The following is a 19,531-nucleotide window of genomic DNA, read 5'->3' as shown; positions in this document are numbered from 1 at the left end:
TACCACCAAGGAACCAAGGGAGACGAACACAGGAAGACGTTCACACGAAGACGTTCAACAGCAGACAGAGAACTAGGGACTGGGACCACTTTAAATACACACAGGAGGAGGGGATGACGAGACACACCTGGGATCAATGAACCATCATGGGGAACACCTGGGACAAATTAAACATGGGAAAGGAACACCTGGGGAGCAAGACACAGACAAAACATGGAACAGAGTCTGACAATAACCTTAAAATCAAAATGTAACATAAAATCAAAAAAACGTACCCTTCCCTCTCCACTCCAGCAGCCTGTCACTCGCATGAGATTCAGCAATAGCAAACGACAGCGATCCATTGATCCAGTCAATTCCCAATTAACCTAATTACAGCCCACCCTATGTTTTTTATTGTTCAGGAAGCCATTTCCCTCAGATATATGTCACAATAGGCAAGAAAAGACGATCGCAACTTCCATTTCATGCACACTTTAAAAATCATAGCATTAATTAACATACGTTAGGTAAAGGAGGGCAGAAATAACATGTTAAATCTGTTCCTCACTTTCACTGTTCAGGGAAGCCAATCGAGGAACCAGAAGCAAACAAGTCAGGCAGCAACATTTTATTCAAGTATAAAAAAAGCATGTTTTTTTCATATATAGGTCAGAAATTAAAGTGGGATTTAGGCAAAAATGACATCACCCAAATTTAAGATACATTTAAACTAAATCTATTACAGCTGTCGCCATTAAAGTAAATGTGAAAATATGAAAAGTGTTGATTGCGGAATTAAATTTAGATCTGCTCATGTTGCATTCATGATTTTGCAGTGTTGAGTATTATAACCAATCACACATGTTTCTGTTAAGCTTATGAAGGCAATGGCCAATTAGAGAAGTTTATATTGTCAATGCAGAAAAGGAGTTTTGTTTCAGTGCGCTCTCACTGAATGAATTCTGCACTCTCACGAATTCTCTCATCATTAACAATACATTCCTGATATGACGCAAGTGATTCATTTTGTAGTGTAGACAGCTTTAGTGATTATAAAAGGTGTTTTTGTGAGAGTGCTTAACTCACTCTACTGAAGGGACCGCTTTATGGGATTCTTTGCTTTCTTTCTGTATATAATATGTTCCAGTATGAATAACTGTTTGTTTTTCAGGCTACTAAAATAATTCTTGATTTTCTAATGCGTAAAAAGCAATAAACCACTTCATATATGGTTCTTAACTTGTCTGTGTAGCCAGAATATAACATGCCGTTTTCCCAAACACAAAACAAAATAATCATTATTACAATATCAAGAGTAATAATAGTCAATAATGACTTTTGTCATAATATTGCAGCCCTACCCTTTAATGAGTTCCTGTTATTTTATTTTATCTACACTTTATGTAGGCTCAATCAAATTATGCAATACATTTATGCCACCTTAGAGCAGCAACAGTCTGTGTAAGGGGCCATTTGCATTCCACTGCACTGCTTTTCCATTGTATTGTTTTTTTTTTTATGTAGACAGATGTGTTCGACCATTGCGCTCACGTCTCTCGTCCTTTGCAGCTACTCGTGCATGACACAACATTCTAAAATCGTGGCACTCAAGTTAAAAGTAGTTCAACTTTCAATTAACACTCCTCTAGACCTTGCATTTTTTTGTTCCACTGCCCTACATCTCGCTTTTTTAAATGCATAAACGCATTCTGTGTGAATGGCCCCTGAATAAACATAGATGCCATGTCAGATGCAGCTTCTGTTCCAACTTTGCAGTGTAAAGATGGCTGTTGATGTTGATAAAATTTGATTGGAAACAGTCTAGTATTCTAGTTGATTGAAGCAACTGGTTACATTTAAGAATGTAACAAAAGAACAGATACATTTAATAAGGTCATTATAAAAATTGCCCTCATAAAGGTAAAAATGTCCCATGAAATCAATTCCAAGGGGGGAAATATTGTCCCTTAATAGAAGAGTTAATTTCTGACCCTGATGGAAACACGCGTCTTGTGCAAGCACTTAACCTCTCTACAACCTCAAAGGGGTCATATGATGCGATTTCAAGTTTTCCTTTCTCTTTGGAGTGTTACAAGCTGTTCGTGAATAGATAAGATCCCTAAAGTTGCAAAGACTAAAGTCTCAAACCCAAAGAGATATTCTTTATTAAAGTTAAGACTGGTCCACGCCCTCCTAAAACGCCTAGTTTAAACACGCCCCCACATGTCTACGTCACGATGTGGGAAGTTTGCATAACGCCGCCCAAATGTTCACACAAAGAAAGAAGGCGTAACTTTATTGTTGCTGCTGCCACCGCCGCCATGTTGTGAAGATGCTGTGTGTTTCGTTAACTGTTCCAGAACAGTTCAACCCAAATATTCAGATGTGTCCAGCAGATTTTATGGAGGACTCTTTCCTGATTTTGGTAGAGTAGACTACAATGCCGGCTGTTCTGACTCGCAGTCTACGCGGCGCGATGCAACTCAACACGTAAAAAGACAGTATAAGTCATTATAATCCGTAATTATGTCCCCACTGGATGCAACAAATGCCTCGTTTATAATGGGTTTTAATGGTTTTGTCTTGTCGCGCCGGGACACGGCATCACAGTATGGTAAGGGGCGTAACATTTCCGTCACACGCTTGAGGTATTCGGCCAATCACAACGCACTGGATAGCTGGCCAATCAGAGCACACCTCGCTTTTCAAAACGACGAGCTTTGTAAAAATCGACGCGTTTCAGAAAGGCGGGGCATAGAGGAGAAACAATGTGTTTTTGAACCTTAAACCGCATAAAAACATTTCATTACACCAAATACACAAAATAAAGTTCTTTTTAGCAACATCATATATGACCCCTTTAAACCAAGGCACTTACTCAAAAAAAAAAAAAGTGCTCTCTGCACTAACCTATTTCACGTTCTAGCCTCTAAAAAACTCTGCCATTTTATGCTTTGACTATTTTTGGCTCTGTGACGAATTGCTGTTATGTTCCTCATTTGTAAGTAACTTTGGATTTGGCTAAATGAAAAAATACATTTATACACAACACAATACATTTAAATGTTATTTACGTCTTTTTTAAGTATCAGTTTTGTCTTATGTTTCTCATAAAACCCATTATAAGAATATTAAAACAAATACAACTGAGACAATTGTTTACATAGAGTGATGAGATGAGAAATGTTTATGAAATGAGTTAATATTGAATCTCTGGCTTTCGACTGCAGACTTGACAAATCTGAGCATTGAATTAGACACTGATGAGATCACTAAAAAACGTTTCTCACGTTTTGAATGAGCAATTTCATCATTACTTTTTGCTGTTTGCTATTTGACATATGAGACTCTGCTGACACACGATACCATAGTAACAGTGACAACATAGCCTAAGGTGGCATCATTGTGACCGTAATATAATTTGTGAAATGCTCCAGCATTGTTTTGTTGAATGTATGCTATACATACAGTACAGTGTTAAATGTCTGCACCATTGTTTCTGAGGAAACTGCATTTCGTTCTTCCCACCCCATGAATTACTGAAATGACAATATGTCGACTTTAACTTAAAGAAGGTTTTAGTTGTGGAAGTGAAGTAGGTGCTTGCACTTATAAGTGGTGCTCAGCATGACTGTGTGTCTAGTGAAAGGACTTCCATTGCCAAGGTAGCTGCATAATCGTCCAGTAATTACAGGTCTGAATCTCTAAACACAGATCAAAGTGTTTTCTTTTAGCATCAAACATTAAAGAGGCACAATAAGTGTGTTGTAATATGCAACACTGCAAAGTCACTTGCAAGCAGAGCATTTGTACTCTGAGAGAATTTGTACTCTATTTGTAGCCTATACATACACTGATAAGTAGGGCCAAATAATACAAATGGGGGTCTGAAACTGTTGAAATGGGATTTTTATAGGATTTTTAATGTTTTATTTTCTATTTATTTTTTACAATAATAGAATATATAATGTATTTATTGTCCATTATTAGTCTGCAATCTTTTTCAACCGTGTGTTAACAAAATGTGTAATTAAATGTATAATACTTTTAACTTTTAATTACTTATGAACTTATTTATAGGAAATCAATAAAAATTATGAAATAAAACGCAAAAGGCATAATAACAAAAAAACATTTTTAAAAAACATTAAAAAGCAATACACATTTAAATAACTATAAAAGTTAATAGAGAAAAAAAAGTCTGAAAAAATGTTAGAATGGGGATGCAAATTTAACCTAAATTAAGCCTGCTTGGTAGGTTCTAGCTAGTTTGTGACTTTTGCATATTATATGTTTTCTAAAAACAAACAACGAACAAGCAAACAAAAAAACCTGTTTGATCATTTCTTTCTTGCCATATTTAGGGTTACAGGTTTGAATGGTTGAGCTTAGCAAATTCAGTCAGCATTACAATGTAAAAAAAAAAAAAATGTACGTTCTTCATGCTGTACAGTTTTAATGAATTTTACATTTTTGTAAGGAGAGAAAATCATGCAGTAACAAGGTTGCACAAAGGCCATAATCCCTTTTTTAAGAGGGGGTTTGTTTACAACAACCTTCTATCCATATTATTGTTAACTTTTTTTTTTTTTAGATTTATTTTTGGCGTTTTATGCCTTTTATTTAGATAGGACAGTAGGTCGACAGGAAGCGAAGTGGGTGAGAGAGAGAGAGAGGGGGGTGGGATCGGGAAAGGTCCACAAGCCAGGGCTCGAACTCGGGACGCCCGAAGCACAAAGGCGCTACATGTCGGCGTGCTGCCCACGAGGCCATTGGCGCCGACTTATTGTTAACTTTTTAATAGTTTAAACATGGTTCTCAGTGTATAACAACATGGGATTTCTGCCTAAAAAAAAACAACAACGTATGGGTCATCAAAGTGTGCTGTGAAAAGTGATACTTTTACAAGTACTTGTAAGATTCAAACAAGATGCAACTAAACAGTCTCATGAGGGCCAGCCACACACAATTAGCCTGTAATTATTTTGTTCCCTCTTAAAGGGGTGGTTCACTGTTTTTTTTTCTAGGCTTGATTTTGTTTATGGGGTGGAGTCTAACATGTGTTAATGCTTCGTTTTTAAAAAAACGCATTATTTTTCACATAATTTACCTTTATTCCACACCGCTCTGTCCCTTCTCTGAGAAACGGGCTGATCTTTTCCTGTTTTTATGAAGCCCCGCCCTCAGAAATAGGCGATGGGCTCTGACTGCTTAGCTAGCCCAGTGTGTTGTGATTGGCTAAACCGCCTCTAGTGTGCGTCTAAACGTCCCGCCCCTCAACATAGCGGCATGTGCTCCGTTTGTATTGTAAACAATGACGTCGTCTATATTGCTTATCAATTTGAGCCTGATTGAGACGCAGAGGATATTATTGAAGAGGATCGCGCAGAACCTGTGCAAGCACGGCTTTTAATGGTAGGCCTATGTTTTTTGTTCCTTGTTGTCTCATACTTTTAGATATGCTGTTATTTGTAAATGCTACTGCTTATGTTAGCTTTTAATATACGGTTTTATCCTGATTAAAGCTTTAATACAGTACGGCAACTGCACGCTGCCATGTTTAACGCTTCTCATAGCTATGTGAAAATAAGTGTATAATTGGAACAGTTCATTGTTGGAGCTGAGCTGAATGAGAGAGAGAGAGAGAGAGAGAGAGATGCAGAGCGTGTGCAGAGCAGGGGGACGCAAGGAACAGTATTAAGAACCGCTGCTTTAGAACATTGATTTTGAAATTTGTGAATCCATTAGAACCGTTAGAAGACAGAATCGCGATTCATATATGAATAGATTTTTACGTGCACCCCTAGTTTTCTCTTCCTCTTCTCTAAAGCAGCGCAGCATGGCCTCACCCCCTTTGCTGCCTTTTCGCGAGGGCGGGGTTTATCTGGGTTTGTTACGTCATGAACCCGGGAAGTAACTCATTGTAGTCCCTACCAGCCGTTTTTTTGTAGGCATTAAACCGCCAGAATTTTAAAAGACGATATCTCCGTTTGCATTGAACTTTCAGCTTTGTAACTTTGCAGATATTGTTTATGCTCAAACAGCAACATTACACACTAACTAACGTTAAAAAAGTGAAATTGCGATCAACCACCCCTTTAATGTCTATCACACCGACCTACTACATAATAATGAAACACTTTGATTCCTGTGGAGCAGCAGACCAGATGGGCTTGTGTTTGTAACTCTTTCCTCTGATGCTGTCACAAGACTGTTTTGACTTGTCATGTTGTTGACATTTAGTTTGTGACATTCAGTGAATCAGTGCTAAGGTGGTTTTAGAGACCTGTGGCTCCTTAAGAGCAGCAATTGAACTGAAATACTGTTGTTGCATCACTCCTGGTCAGTGAAGATGTGTTGAATACATCCTTCACATCAGAAAGAACAGTAAATCCCTTTGGTTGGCTTGACCCAGACATGGTAACCTTATACGATTAGCTCATGAATCACTTTATGTTTTTGACATCCTACAGTGTAGATTGTTATCAGCAGCTCAGATATGGTCTATGATTGAATGATTATAAGGAACGTTATGTGTGAAGTGATATTCACTCAGTGGCATTAAATCTGATAAGGATCCCAAAAGTAATTAACGAGAACTTTTTATAGAGTTGTGAAAAGAACTGCAGTTGTATCGAATAGTTGCACCAGGAGAGGTTGGGAAGTAACAAACGTCACAGCATATCAAATTTAATAGAACATGGCAAATAAAATATGGTCCATATACATAACAGCAGCCTACAGAATATTTTACCTATGAATGAACTGATAATAAATAATGAATAATATTAAGTATTTTATTCCAGATATAGGCCTGATGTGATGCACAAATATACATTGTTATGATATACACTACCGTTCAAAAGTTTGTGGTTGATAAGAATGAATGCTTTTAAAAATAGTATTCAAAAATACAGTAAAAACTGTGATATTGTGAAATATTATTGCAATTTAAAATAACTATTTTCTATTTTAATATTTAAAATACAAATTATTTCTGTGATGGCAAAGCTGAATTTTCAGCAGCCATTTCTCCAGTCATTTCAGGGTTCTTTGATGAATAAAAAGTTCAAAAGAACAGCATTTATTTGAAATAGAAATCTTTGTAACATTATAAATGTCGTTATTGTCACTTTTGATCTGTTTAATGCATCCTTGCTAAATAAAAATATTAATTTATTTTCTTAAGTGTAACTCATGCTTAAAATCACAGTTGTGACAATTGTCATTCTTGCATCCAGTGATCAAAACATTATGTTAATAATGTACTATCTGCTCCTTGCAATAACAAACAATTTACACAGTCAGAATAAAGGCTTGAAACATTTAACTTTGATGGATCCTCCCTCATATATGGTAGAGAGTTTCTTCTGCAGTGATCTGGCAACAAGACAAAAGACTGAATAAAAACAGACTCTCTCCAAAAGAAAGGGACACAACTGCTGTCATGTGTGTGTATAGTCCCATTATTTTTTTAATCTTCTAATTGATTTTAGTCCAAGCAAAGCTGAATCCCATGATAGACAGTGTAGGCCTGAACTGAATTATTTCGAAAAACAAAATTAATGCTACATTCAGTTAGTCAGCATCAATGGCATGGCATACATCATGTTGTTTCTTAATATGTTTTCAGGTTCACAAACAGAAAATGACTTTATTTTTCGAAGAATTCCTAGTAGAACTAAGCTTTTAACATTTGGTAAGCTACAGCATTTATACTAACTCAATCACTGCTCCTGCTGTGCTGATCCATCATTGCGAAGCCTACAATTATCTTTTGTGCCTTGCTTCACTGAGGCATCATATTTCCATTTTCTACTAATAAACCTATAAAGTCACTGACCTGTGCAGAATTTTAAAGGTACTCTATGGAATGGATGCAGAGTAGGCTAATACCAAAAGAAAAAAAAATAAAACATCCTGCTTTCTATCAATGTCCCCTTTATAATGGAACTGTACAGACAGGAAGAGAATGCTGAGGGTTTGAGCATGGATAGGATGTTTTTTCCCACTATGAAATATATATTAAAAACCCTTACTTCTGATAATTTGACACTAGCTGCAACCAATTACACAAAAAATTCAATTATGTGAGTAATGTTTTTGCAAATGCCAAAAGCCTGATTCATGAATGGGGGCTCAGATAAGTGGGCTTGCATACTCTCACTCTTCATTCTTTATTACAGCTGTCTATATTGTTTTGTTAAAAGTCAAATGCTGTTTATTGTAGGGCTTAGTTTGAACATAATGCACATATTTATCAGCTAATTTCCTTTAGGGATGCAGAACGAAACAAAATCTGTGACTAAAAGTCAGGGCTATGAATGTTTCCTATTGTTTGCAGAGGTGGATGGAGAGTTCATTCGGGCTTTTAACATTGATAATAATAAGTAAGATATGTTTCTTGAGCAGTAAATCAGCATATTAGAATGATTTCTGAATGATCATGTGACGCTGATGACTGGAGTAATGATGCTGAAAATTCAGCTTTGACAAAATAGATTTTAAAATATATTAAAATAGAAAACAGTTATTTTAAATTGTAGTAATATTTCACAATATTACTGTATTTGCTGTATTTATGGTTAAATAAATGCAGCCATGCTGAGGATTTTGAGTTTTAAATCAAAAATAGATCAGATAGTGAGTCAAACAATTAAATCTTTCCATTAGTAGTTGAATTTGTGTCTCTTCTACTCATCTAAATGGCAACACATCATTCTACACTTTCAACACGGCCTCAAAGTCCCAGACAAACCCAAAAGCATGTTCTGTGATCTTCGCTAAGTGCTACAATTAAGCTACATTTATTGTGGAAATATGTGCTGACAGCCTGGTTTAGTGTTGCAGTTAGTGGCTTGTGAACATTGAGGCAGACGGTCACTGCAAACTTAAAGCATTCTGCAAGTTTCATACCTTAGAAACACCAGGATTTTAAAAGGTTTGAGGTGTTTTGTAGTTGTTGTTTTTTTGAGGATTTTTATTTCAAAAAGTTCCAACATTGTTCTGTCCCTGGATGGTGACAAAATGCACCTCCAAAAACTCTGCATACCCCTCCAAATAAACTGATTTTAAATATAAGTTTATTTTTAATGACTTGCCTAAGCAATTGAACGAGAATGTTTTTGTTTGTTTGCCTCATTTCACAACTGACTCTTTTCTTCGTTATTCTCAATTTGCCTGCTGTTTTTTCTAAATATCAAAAATATAGCAGCCTGACAACAAGATACAATAGTAGTTTTAGAACTATATACAGATAATAGATTTGAACAAGGGAGAGCAGTTACCTCGCTTAAACAGTCTGTTGCAATCGCTGTGGTTGTGTTGGTTCATTTTCTTCTGCTTCTGGATCAAACATATACGGCTGTACGGCATTCACCATGTAGCATCAAAACACTTCACACATGCTGTGCATGGATACGGTGCAATGAAGTTCGCCAATCACAGAAGTGGCTGTTTACTTGCGTTTCTCAAAGAGGTAACACCCCACCTTTTTAGTCCAAAACATACTAACTACATAAGCTTACCCCAATGATATCAAGATCAGAAAATGCATGACCCCTTTAAACCCACATTGAATGTCTCAGCTCATCCACAGCATCAGCCATTAGTGGTGAGGATTGCCTGTGTGCCTCTCAGCTGAACTGAGAGTATTAAGAGTCGACATTATCCTCTCAGAGGAAGAAAGAGTAGGATAAGGCTTGGACAGACTTGGGCACTCTCTCAGCAGATGAGTCAGCTGGGCACGCTGTGCTGTGTATCATGTTGGTGAGGAGTGACAGCCCTCTTCTGAGAGTGTGCGCTTAACGAAGCCCAGCTGTCAGATGTTCCTCTTTTGCCCTAAACTGAGTTGAACAGGTAGGCCAGATGCCATGCTTCACCACTTGGATACGAATCAGAGGACTGTCGCACATGCAAATCATACACAGAGTGCTCTCTTGGCAGAGAGAAATAAGTGCAAATAAGTTGCTCCTGCTGAAGGACGGACCACCTAGATGAAAGCAGGTTAACTTGAGTTTACAACTAAAATCTTGAGTCATTAGAAATGTGTAAAGAAATACACATGAGAGATTCCTTAGTCTGGGGATTTCCATGTAATGGCTTTGGATTTCTTAGTTTTAACCTTCACTGAAAAACCCAACATGGTTTACTGTTTATGATTTATTGGGTCATCACAGAAGTGCAGATATTCATATTTTTATATTCATACTTCAGGGTCATTCTGTGTTAACTCAACCAGAGGTTGTTTTTCAAACACTGAAAATTGGTCAAATTCAGCAAATTGGACATTGAGTCACATTGGGCTCCCCATATGTTTGGGACGGAACCACATACATTAAGACCTTGAAAATGAGGATTCCAAAAGAAAAGTTGTATTAAAAACCAGAATCTAAAATTATATTCAGATATCTTTAATACTTCTCGAGTTACAATCATGCAAACTTTGAAAAAATAATATTTATATGGCATTCAGACAGGTATGTTATATGCAGATGTTTTGATAGAGGTAAACAAGATACATTTCGAGTTTTAACATTATTTGTTCTTCAGACCTTCCTCATTAAAAGAAATAAAGTATTAGCTGAATGCACAGTGACCCACATTTGTTTTTTGACCACTGAAAATGTGTATAATTTAACGATTTACTCCTGGATCCATATTGCGATTGCAATATCTCTGGAACGGAACTTTATAGGGCCTTAAAAATGAAGATGCCAAAAAGAAGGTTTGTTAAGACCCAAAATCTAAAAGGGCATTAAGGTATCTTTAATACCTCTTGAGTTACAGACAAGCAAACTTTGGAGAAAAATCTTGAAAAGTGCTTTCCCCCCATTTTTCAATGGTCACCACTGGAATATATATTGCAACAAAGACTGCTAAAGTCAACAGATTTTACTAAGAGGCTTACCAATCTCAGTGTAAAAATAATATAATGTTGCTGCAATCTTTCTAAAGTCTTTTTTACGCCCCTGTAGTTTGGCTCCGAATCTCAGGTGAAATTTTTCATTTTGACTACCCTCTACAAAATAGTGGATTACTCAGTGAATATTCATCCATGGCGTTTAATATTTTGGCTTTCATCACCATACATGCAGGGCTACAAAGTTGCACTTGAATAAACTGCAACGACTACAGCCAATGGCCAACTAGCACATTCTGCGGCTGAAGAAGAGGTGAGAGGAAGTAACTGTATATATCAGCAGGTGTCGTTATGAAAACCAACGGTGGGGAGCACACTGAAAACTGTGCTGACAGACACTCATTGACGGCCTAACATTCACAGATGGCTGTCCGTTGACTTTGTGTGTGACGACCTTTAGGCTGACTTAAAACTTAAAACGAATCTGTTCGTATATTTTAGCAGTAAATCACATGATTTTGTCACATGATAAATTTCCCATTGGCTATTGGCTCTGATTGTGATTGAGCATTTGTGAATCTTGACCTTTTGACCATTTGAGTCCTTCAGTCTCCTTTGTTGCTAAAATTTGCCTTGCTGATTCTTTTTTAAGAGTCATACCAGGCAGTTTATTTCCATACTTGAAACGCTCAGATGAAAAGGAAGCCATTGTTTCACTCATGCCATTGGTTATAACGTCATGTGTTTGATTTGGAATGGCACTTTTTTTGTAAGTGGTTTGCTCTTGTGCAGAATGTACCATGACCATTGATTGGTGAAGGATTTTTTTGTATGAATCATTTGGCATTTTACTGGATTTAAAAATACAGTTTACAGTATTTCGATTTCTCAGGCTCTGCTACCAAACTTTAGTGTCAGCTGTTTAAAAGATTCACAGATGTTTCCAGAAAGATTGGCTTTTAAAACGGAATGACGAACTTATCTGCTATTTACCATTTTAAATATAAAAAAATGCTGATTGTACAGTATCTTGTTTGCAAACTTTGTCTAATAATCTTTATCTGAACATTACAATCACTGATATGTTTTTGTAAATCCTGCTGTATGGCTTCCCATCTTCATTAGCATTCCGTCAGAAGCTTTTCTTGTTAACTCACAGTTGACACCATTGAAATCAAGGGAATATTTTAGTGGAAGGAGAAGTTCATTTTGAACCTCATCAAACAGATCTGGTTTAGGTCTGGGACATGACAGGAATAGTGTACACCAGCGATTGTGTAAGTGTGGGTCATAATTGGCAAAGCATATTCATTACAGAGCAGATTTTGGCACACTATAATGAGCCATTGCTGTGATAATGAACTTTCATCAAATGTTTTTGTTTTAATAATGGAACAGACAGAGTTTCCCTTTTCCTTCTTTTACTTTGCTATGGCAACCTCTCTAGATCTTAAAATAAAGTAAATGGCTTGTGGTAAAATGCCTAAAACAAAATGCTGAACATCTTCATGCCTGTAGAGAGAATTTTTTTCCTGGAATGTGCCACTATCTGCAAGAAGAAACACTGATATTTTATTATTTTTCTTTTAAAGTGCTGTTATAATAAATTACATAACTTGAAATGTGGTCCACCTCAGTCAGTCACAATCCAGCGCTCATCCAAAACCTTTTTGAAACAGCTCTGTTGTTTTAGGAGGGCAAACTTTACAGACTAAAGACTAAAGTAAGATCCTAAGGTCCTATGCAAAACAAAAAGTTGTGTTTAACTTATAAAAACAAAAATGAAAATATATATAATATTAATGTGTATTGCTCAATGTTTAATTTTATGTTTTAATTAATTGATTTATTTTACACATAAGAATAGCCATGGGTGCTGATGATGAATGTTAGCTGATAAAATGAATGTTTGCTGATTGTTAGAACACTCAGCATTGCATTCAGCTGTTCTAAATAAATGCACAAAAAAACACAAAAACTGGGCAAAATGTTGCCTTTAGGCAAAACCACTATCCAGATCATAAAATGTCATAAAGCTTCCTTTTTTTTGGCCTTGAGCATAGAGATAATCTAATCAAAATCAATGGTCTTCAGTCGAAAATGTTGGTTCTTTCATCTCAAGGTTTCATTTGAAGCCACAGTTCTTAAAACTAACTGGTCCTATTATTTATTAAATCATGTCATAAGAGAACAAGGACTTTCTCTGATGGTGCGTTTGACTTTTATTCTTCTTGTCTTTCCTCAGTTGTCAGGAGCAGTTGTGCTCTGTTGGAAAGAGCAGTAGAAGATCCAGCACATCCAAATCCTCTCGACTCCAGTCCAGAACGTAAAACACTGATTATTTATTTGTTCCCTTTTCCTTCAGCAGTTTGTTTTGCAGTTGTTTTCTTCTCCTAAATGGAGTTTGTCATTGCAAGTCACCACATTGAACAGAGAAGAAATATTGATCTGGTTAAGTATTCCACCCAGGGCACTTCCCGTTGGGATGTTTCAGTTGAATGTCAGAGGGGCTTTGTGGTTTCCCTCATTGCGGTCTCTCTTCATCAATAGCGTTACATGATTCCAAAGACAACTTTTCTGTGTTTTTCCATTGGAATGCCTGATGGCAAACAGAAAGCCCTCAAGATATTCCTTCTCTTGTCCAAACTGACATACCCTTGTCCTGATTATTTAATTTTATTATAAAGTTTTGCATTTTTGGATGTACTTTAGAGGAATAGGGAGTAAAAAAACAGTTTAATTACATTTCTCCTGAGGCCATTTCATTGTGATCCTACCACTGGATCCAATATCTTTCTGTATCTGTTTACAAACAAATTTGCTTTTTTCTTAATTATTGACATATAATATTTGAAAGGGTAGTTTTAGGGAATTCAATGTACAACACACACACAAACACACACACACACACACACACACACACACACACTGCGCGCAGTGATAACCTCGTCCTGACAGCACCTGTATCAAATGTGTGACAAACACACACATGCACACACACACACACGTGTGTATATACATGCACATTATAGTACCCTACAATACTTCTTTTATTCAGCAAGGATACATTTAATTGGCCTAAAGTAACAGTAAACATTCATTCAACATTAATAATGCAACTATCTAACTTAAAGCTGCAGTCCGTAACTTTTTTTGGTTAAAAATGATCCGAAATCAATATGTGACCCTGGACCACAAAAGTCACTGGGGTATATTTGTAGTAATAGCCAAAAATACATTGTATGGGTCAAAATGATTGATTTTTCTTTTATGTCAAAAATCATTAGGATATTAAGTAAAGATCATGTTCCATGAAGATAATTTCCTTCCGTAAATATATTAAAACTTAATTTGTAATTAGCAATATGCACTGCTAAGAACTTAATTTGGACAATTTTAAAGGCGATTTTCTCAATATTTAGATTTTTTTGCACCATCAGATTCCAGATTTTCAAATAGTTGTATCTCGGCCAAATATTGCCCTATCCTAACAAACCATACATCAATGGAAAGCTCATTTATTCAGCTTTCAGATGATGTATAAATCTCGAAAAATGGACCCTTATGACTGTGGTCTTGTGGTCCAGGGTCACATTTTTGAGCAAGTACATAACCAGCCAGTGTTCGAAACTATCGCCTTACTTTAGCACGATTCACAACGGTCAGTTTATAATAATGTTTTCTAATTTGAGTGGTACAGGTAGGTTTTCGCGGATTCGAGCATGCCGCTGCGTCACGTCTGTAAACATAAAGAAGTTGTCTCGGCTAGTGGGCTATCGCATGTGAGGATCCTGCAGGTGGCGGATCGTTTATAGCCTTTTCTCACAGCAGCCAGAATAATTAAATATATCATTTTGATGGCGGATTGTAATCCAGAAAGGATTATGTGTTTATGAAAAACATGTGAATGAAATTAAATTATATTCCAGTTTTAAATGTGCTTCTGATTACAGATAGCCTGGGATTACACAAGATTTGTATTTTAAAGGCAGCCAGTTCGAAGAGAGCATAATTTGCTTTTTGGGTTAAAAGAATTTCTTAATATGAAATTCGAAGAGTATGACAATTAGAGATTAGACTGTACAGAAATTGAAATCTACTCACTTATACACACTACTCATAGTCATGCAATGCTGATGTTGTTAACATTAAAAATTTGAGAATAAAGTACCGTATTGGCCCAAATATAAGACGACCCTGATTATAAGTGTTACACCAAATACACAAAATAATGATCTTTAAAAAAGCATCATATGACCCCTTTAAAATAAATAAATAAATAAAAACTATTTCAAATGCTATGCTATTTTAAATGCTGTCCTTTTGAACATTGGATTCATCACATAATCCTGAAAAAAAATGTCACAGTTTCCACAAAAATATTAAGCAGAACAACTGTTCAACATTGATAATAATACAGTAATGTTACCAAATCAGCATATTAGAAAGATTTCTGAATGATTTTCTATGTGTTGATGTGAATTTTTTAAAATATTAATAATAATTTAATAACATTATAATATTATATTAATAATATTAATCATATTAACATGATTAATATTTACACACATACTTCACATAATTTAAGTAACTATGTACTTTATGCACAATGTAGCTAAATACTGTAAGAATTATTTTCCCTCTGGTCTTTCTGCAAAATAGTTTTGTTTTGTGTTTCCATATAGTCTTATTCAGTGTTTATTTTTTCGAAGTTAGGCCAGATCTGCCTGTGTGTTGCTGATATATATGTTATCCTAACTTTAGAGTTCCACATATTCAGACGTATGAATCTTTTCTCTATTTTGATTAGTACGTCTATTACAGCTGGTCCTGCATTTAAAGTTTAAGTCATTATTGTGCCACTGCAGTTTGAGTCCCTTTAAACTGCTAATATATTGTTACTTCATCCATCCTCAGTTTCCTTCTGTGATTTTGAATCTCCATGTTCTTGGACGTTATCCAATCACAGTGCTGGAGGGGACTGGTATGTCACATCACCACAGCAACACAGATCCAATAGACGGGGTGTCCAACCAATCAAAGATTATTCCACTGGAAAATCTGAAGGTATGATTAATAACTTCATTATACTTTGACACTCAATTCAGATCAAACCATAGCTGGTGGACCTTTTTTTTTCAATTAATCAGTTGTGTCTGTATAATCATTGGCAGTTCAGTAAGAGCTTTCTGTCTTTCAACAGGTCATTTTCTGTTACTAAAGCCCACCTTAACTCATTTCGCTGCTGGCAGATGTAGTTTTCACATGACCAGTCCTGTAGTGCTCAGCCGTGGGCCACTTTGTCGTCTTCGTCTCGCTCGTTTCCAACCGGAACCACATACAGGAAACATATCCGCCTTTGTGAAACACACTGACCACTCCGTCATCAAACCTATAGCCCTTACAGTCAAAGAACAAGGAACTGGCAGGTGAGACATTCATTGAATTGCCTCAAACTTGAAGCAATTTGAAAATTACAGAAATGGAAAGTCACAACAGTTACAGTGGTCCCCAGTTTTTTTTTACTTCTCATCAAGGCTGCATTTATTTAATCAAAAATACAGTAGAAACAGTAATATTGTGAAATAGTATTACAATTTAAAATAACTGTTTTCTATTTGAATATGTTTTAAGATATAATTTATTTCTGTAATTGCAAAGCTGAATTTTCAGCAGTCATTACTCCATTCTTTAGTGTCACATGATTTGGAGCTCAAGAAACATTTCTTATTATCAACAATGTTGAAAACAGTTGTGCTGCTTTATATTTTTGTGGAAACCATTATATTTAAATATGTTTTCTTTGATTAATTACTTGATGAATAGAAAGCTCAAAAGAACTATGTTTATTTGAAATATATATTTTGTAACAACATGAAAGTCTTTACTGTCATTTTTGATTGATTTAATGCATCCTTTCCTTGCTGAATAAAAGTATTAATTTCTTTAAAAACAAATCTGACCCCAAATGTATATTTATATATATATATATATATCATACAGCTATATCTAAATATAATGGTGATGTCATAACAGATCTGATTGACAGACCACAACATTTTCAGTGCCAATTTTGAAAATAAACAAAAGAGCAATGACATATGCACTTTACTTTCACACAGAAGAGTGTAAAGCAGCATTCTGTACCCACAAGAAACAAATGCCAACCAAAAGACTTTTGTTATGGATATGTAGTTGGTATTGATTTTCTTATGCTGGGCACATCACGTAGAAGATGGATGAAAGCATTTCGTTTCTAAAAGTAGGACCTGATGTTTCTTTTGGCGTAATTGGTTCTGACAGAGAGCTAGGAATAGATGGTGATGCAATGCAATTTGGAACAAGCCAGTATTATCATGACGTAGCTAATATAGTTTTACTTTCTGCATTTGGCTATATTGATCTGGGCCTAATAGAGGTTACCGCATGGAGTGTGGTGTATGATACAAATTAGTCATATACTTAAGAATAATTTCGACCTTGTGCATCCATTATGTGTTGAATCCTTTGAGCTGATCTAAAATTGAAATGTTTGTTAAAAGCATTTCTTTTTGTGTGTCCCAGGCAACAGTGGGAGGTGCTGGAGGCTGTGATTGGCCAGTTAGATGAGCCTTTCCAGGTGACAGTGCAGTACTCTTCCTGTAGCAGCCATGAAGTCGGATTTCTGGCATTTGATTCGCTGGAGCTGAAGGATTGTGTCATGGGTAACGGCTTATTAATTATTCTCAAATATTATCAAACTCAAACGTGTTTTGAGGTTACTGTATGTGTTACTTGCATCTGTAGAGCATTTCTACTTTATCACTATGAAATGGAAACTGTTTATTGTGCCCATTGCGTTTTTTTATTTAATATTCTATATTAAATTATTTAAATGAATGCAGTGAATATTATTCTTCTATCTTTATGTGGCCCATTTGAACAAAATCTTTATGGTTTTCTGTGGCTTTCTGCAGGTGATGATTATTTGGATTTAGGTTCAGACTGTGAGAAAGACTCATCACTTCACTGTCATTCTGGAGGCTGCATTGAGAAGCGAAGAGTGCGTGATTTTCATACTGACTGTCCACAAGGGGAAGATGAGGGCTTAATATGCAGTGAGTGAAATAAAAGATTTTAAATATTTTATAAGCCATGAAGATGCATTGTTTCTGTTTATCTGTTTATCTTAAATTCATTTTAAACCTCTTAAATCAATTTTTTAAATAATTTTCAAAGTTTTTAAATTCCTTGTTTTATTCTTGTGATTATGTTTTTCTTTTCTTTTATGTAAAGCACTTTGAATTACCATTGTGTATGAAATGTGCTATATAAATAAACTTGCCTTGCCTTGCCTTGCCTTTTCAGTCTGTCAGTAATTGTGAGCTCCCCACACTCAAAATTGTATCCTTTTTCAAGGTTTAATGCAATCACTTTTGCACACTTAAGACCATTTAGTTTGTGTGGAGCTCTTTAGCCTTTAAAAAAGGCAATTTTTAATCATGTTTTGGTTATTTTAAATGTAGAGAACGGGCTACTTCTCACCAATCCATTCATTCAGTTTATGATAATCGAAGCATTTCTTTAAAAGGTGGCCTTTAAGCTATAAATCCGTAAGATTTGCAAGGTCATTCTTGCCAATTTGCATTTCGTTGAGAGTGTTCAATTAAATTATGAACAGCAGTGTGACAGGGCGATATAAGAGGGTGCCGCTGAGTAACTGGCTGGCTGTGTGTCACTCACATTAGCTGTATTAATTCTTAAGGCCATGATAAATTTCTAATCCTTTCACCGGAGGCGCTGGATTAGCAAACCTGCTCTGTCAAAGTTTTTCACTGAGTAAAGAGCTGCATAAAAGGCCTGATATCATGAGTGTTTGCTTTCCTCTAGGAAAACTATTTGCATATTTATTGATTTATTTAATCTCCATTAACATTTATACTATGCTTAGATGATTTATAATTATTGTCTGTGTACAAAGAACTTTGTAGATGGTGATATTTGGCACACAGCACAGGCACAGTGTAATCCACAAAGATAAAAAAGGTGAGAACAAAGAAATCGTCTCAGGTTACTTATGTAACCATGGTTCCCTGAGTAGGGAACGAGACATTGCGTCCTCTAGGGGTCGCTATGGGGGAACGCCTCGTCGTGACCCGTGTCTGAAGCATACATTGAAAAAACACCAACTCGTTGGCCGGCGACAGCCATGACGTCACTACCGGTGCGACTATAGTATAAATAGGCGCCGGGAGCACACATCATTCACTTCTTCGTCTGAAGCTTGCGTCCGCAGCCCTCCTCAGACACTTCCTGCTTTTGCTGGGCTGATCCCAGCAGAGCACTGGCCCCTGAATCAGACAATGTTAATGAAATAACATCATCCTCCAGCGGCTTACTCTCGTGCACAGCCGACGATCGTGAAAGGGAAACCCCCCCTCAAACTCATCGGCCAGATCCACCTGCGATCCCCACGACCTCAATCCCTTCCGTGCCTCAGCAACGGTGGGTCCTGAATCGCGGGAAGCAGATGGCTGCCCCTCTTTCCTCGAAAAAAGAGACAAACGAGAGTGGAGCTTTTTCATCGAAAAACGCTCACAATGCATGCAAATCGCCCCCTCAAGGACGTCGCGTGCGTGCTCCTCGCCCAAACACAAAACGCAGAGATCGTGTGTGTCATCAGGTGTCAAATAGCGACGACACGGATGC

The 19,531-nt window shown here is 36.4% G+C and overlaps 1 protein-coding gene across 1 annotated transcript in view; it reads left to right on the top strand.

The window, feature by feature from the left end:
- LOC107674078 (leukocyte tyrosine kinase receptor-like) overlaps window positions 1–19,531 on the top strand; it is a 57,060-nt gene that overhangs the window by 3,525 nt on the left and 34,004 nt on the right. Inside the window, 5 exon segments of the mRNA XM_016467937.1 lie at window positions 13,089–13,169; window positions 15,761–15,910; window positions 16,047–16,272; window positions 17,408–17,547; window positions 17,800–17,940. Coding sequence (XP_016323423.1) covers window positions 13,089–13,169; window positions 15,761–15,910; window positions 16,047–16,272; window positions 17,408–17,547; window positions 17,800–17,940 — 738 coding nt within the window.

This window comes from Sinocyclocheilus anshuiensis, unplaced genomic scaffold (assembly GCF_001515605.1).
Source record: "Sinocyclocheilus anshuiensis isolate Anshui unplaced genomic scaffold, SAMN03320099.WGS_v1.1 scaffold544, whole genome shotgun sequence".
NCBI lineage: Eukaryota > Metazoa > Chordata > Actinopteri > Cypriniformes > Cyprinidae > Sinocyclocheilus > Sinocyclocheilus anshuiensis.
This window is presented reverse-complemented; position numbering and strand designations above follow the sequence as displayed.